This window comes from Pholcus phalangioides, unplaced genomic scaffold, assembly GCF_987345545.1.
Source record: "Pholcus phalangioides strain wild (caught in Gottingen) unplaced genomic scaffold, Ppha-v1.0 ptg000027l_1, whole genome shotgun sequence".
NCBI lineage: Eukaryota > Metazoa > Arthropoda > Arachnida > Araneae > Pholcidae > Pholcus > Pholcus phalangioides.
Genome location: NW_028301617.1, coordinates 13,964,501 through 13,967,552, shown reverse-complemented (window position 1 = coordinate 13,967,552; position 3,052 = coordinate 13,964,501). Strand labels below are relative to the sequence as shown.

Sequence of the window (3,052 nt, the reverse complement as noted above, 5' to 3'; positions counted from 1 at the left end):
TTTTTTAGTTTTACATTTAATTCTCTGTGATATGGCATTTCTCAATTTGTTTTACATGGTGTCTACTAATTCTAAAAAATCATCATATGTAGCAAAACGTCAAAATCTTGGTGCTCCAGCTTGAAAAAAGTGTTAAACAAGGAAACTTTAAAAAAAAAAAATCAGGTTCACATCAATACTTCGAATTACATTTTATACACGTGCCATAGATGATTAAAACTAACAGTACAATTTCAGAAAAAACAATAAAAATTCTTGGGACATGTTATAAGCCGTATTCACTATATATTATAATCATTGTTGAATTGATGATTTCAATGTCTTGCTTAATGTATAGGTTGACTTATAGAAAAAATTATAACTATATTTTTCCAGGTAACTTAAGATACTTATCAAATCTGAAGACGAATAGTCCTAATTCTGTACAGGTCGAAACGCAACAATACTGAAGCGGACAAGAAACTTGGTAAATTACAAAGGATCTGCTGTCAGTTTAAATAAATCTTCGACATTCTTCTCTTTTGAAATGGACGATTCAGCTTCTGTGAAATCATATAACGGATATGATGTAGATGGAGACAATTCTAGTTGTATTCGGATCTCGGCAACATCGAATGAGAGGCATTCCGAACCAATTTCTCATGATCACTTCGGTTCTAAAGATTATCTGCATAAGTGTGGGTGCTGCGGGAAAACATTTTTGAAAAGCTCTGAGTTGAACGTTCACAAAAGATTTCATACTGAAGAGAGGCCGTGTGAGTGCGATGTTTGTGGTAAAAAGTTTTCTCAATTCAGCAGTTTACACAAACACAAAAGAGTTCACACTGGAGAGAAGCCATATAAGTGCGATGTTTGTGGTAGAAGATTTTCTGTAATCGGCACTTTAAACAAACACAAAAGAGTTCACACTGGAGAGAAGCCATATGAGTGCGATGTTTGTGGTAGAAGATTTTCTGTAATCGGCACTTTAAACAAACACAAAAGAGTTCACACTGGAGAGAAGCCATATGAGTGCGATGTTTGTGGTAAACATTTTTCTGAATTCAGCAGTTTACACAAACACAAAAGGGTTCACACTGGAGAGAAGCCACACGAGTGCGATGTTTGTGGTAAAAGGTTTTCTGTAATCGGCACTTTAAACAAGCACAAAAGAATTCACTCAGGAGAGAAGCCATTTGATTGTCCTATTTGTGGCAAAGAGTTTTCTCGAAGCGACGCTTTAAACGTACACAAAAGAATTCACACCGGAGAGAAACCACATGAATGTGATGTTTGTGGTAAAATGTTTTCGGAAATCGGCACTTTAAATAACCACAAAAGAAGTCACACTGGTGAGAAGCCATATGAGTGCGATGACTGTCATAAAACGTTTTTACTTATTTGGCATTTAAACACTCACAAAAGAGTTCACACTGGGGAGAAGCCGTATAAGTGCGATGTTTGTGGTAAAAGGTTTTCTGTAATCGGCACTTTAAACAAACACAAAAGAGTTCACACTGGTGAGAAGCCATATGAGTGCGATTTTTGTTGTAAAAAGTTTTCTGAAAACAGGAATTTAAACAAACACAAAAGAATTCACACTTGAGAAAAGACATGAGTGCGATGTTTCAAGGCCGTAGCGGGGGGGGGGGCGCCTGGTCCCCCCCGAAATTGAGAAAATGACCGAAAAAAGGGAAAAAGATGGCCAAATATATTGTTCTATCACTTTGTCTTCCCCGAAATGAAAGTGGTTTCTCTCCCCCCCCCCCCCCCCGAACGAAATTTCTGGCTACGGGCCTGGATGTCTGTAATATAATGTTTTCTCGTATTGGGAATTTAAGCAGACATAAAAGACCCCACACAGCGGAGAAGCCGCGTTAGTGCCATATTTGTGGTAAAATGATCTTTCGAATCTATGATTTAATATTCGTAAATTCATTCACACTGGAGACAAGCCATATGAGTGTGATTATTGTGGTAGAGCATTTTCTGATATTGGCAATTTAAACACACAAAAGAGTTCACATTATAGAGAAGGCACATTAGTGCGTTTATTCAGGTAAAAAATATTCCATAATTGACAGTTTAAATAGGCACAAAGAGTTTACACTGGTGAGAAGTCATCTAAGCGTGATTATTGTGGTGAAACTTTTTGTCACATCGGGCATTTAATTATCACAAAAGAATTCACACTCGTAAGACGCCATATGAACATGATTTTCGTTGTAAAATATTTTCTCGAATCTGCAATTCAAATACTCACAAAAGACTCCATTGTGAAGGTGAGCGGCACACCGACAGTGTTTTGTAGCAGAAAGGTTTTCTGTCATCAGTGGTTTAGTGAATCACAAAAGACTTCACGCTGGAGAGATGTCATAGTTATGTGATTGGTCATGGATCAAACAAAACCCTCGATAATGCATTCGAACAAGAAAAGTTTATTTTTGTTTGTGAATAAAAGTTTTTTTAAATGTTCGTTTTGGATATGAATTGAGAAGTGAACATTTCATTTGTCAGACTAATCGAGGGTCACACTGGCTATGAGTTGTCGTTTGATCCGATTTTTTTTTAGCATATTTTTAATGGTAGTAAATACTGTCACATTTATTTTACAACTTGACACTCGGAAATTGAGAAATATTCATTTACTTCACTCTCGCAGGAAACGAGATAAAAATAACAAAATAAATCAAACTGTTCTTTCTAGGCGAGAGATTTGAATACTTTTATTCGTTCCCAGTACCATCTACGGCCGCATCTAGATTGCCAACCGGGGCAAGCATGCATTTTGGTGTCTTCGTGTAATGTAGATTTAACAGTTAAAGGGTAAAAAATTCGACGCCTAATTCCAGTCTATCGCCCGGTGCACAAGACTCGCCTGCGCCACCCTAGTTGCGGCCCTGGTACCATCAGAAACCAAACTAATCGTAAATGTCTCATTTGATCTTGAAGCACTCCAATGGTGTCCAGAAATATCATGACACATTGACACAAGACTCGCAACGTTAAACGCCATTATGTTCAACATAATTTTCACAAAATAAATCGCGTGGAGCCTCTGATCCATAGCATG

The 3,052-nt window shown here is 37.3% G+C and overlaps 1 protein-coding gene across 1 annotated transcript; it reads left to right on the top strand.

Annotated features, from left to right (window-relative positions):
• The first annotated feature begins 261 nt into the window (after positions 1-261).
• On the top strand, positions 262-1,625 carry LOC149068506 (uncharacterized). The gene has a single exon (XM_089251868.1). The coding sequence runs from the start codon at positions 527-529 to the stop codon at positions 1,583-1,585; it is 1,059 nt and encodes a 352-aa protein (XP_089107994.1). The 5' UTR covers positions 262-526; the 3' UTR covers positions 1,586-1,625.
• Positions 1,626-3,052: the final 1,427 nt, after the last annotated feature.

Excerpts from the sequence above, each read along its gene's own strand:
- LOC149068506 (XM_089251868.1), top strand. The coding sequence starts at position 527 with ATGGACGATTCAGCTTCTGTGAAATCATATAACGGATATGATGTAGAT.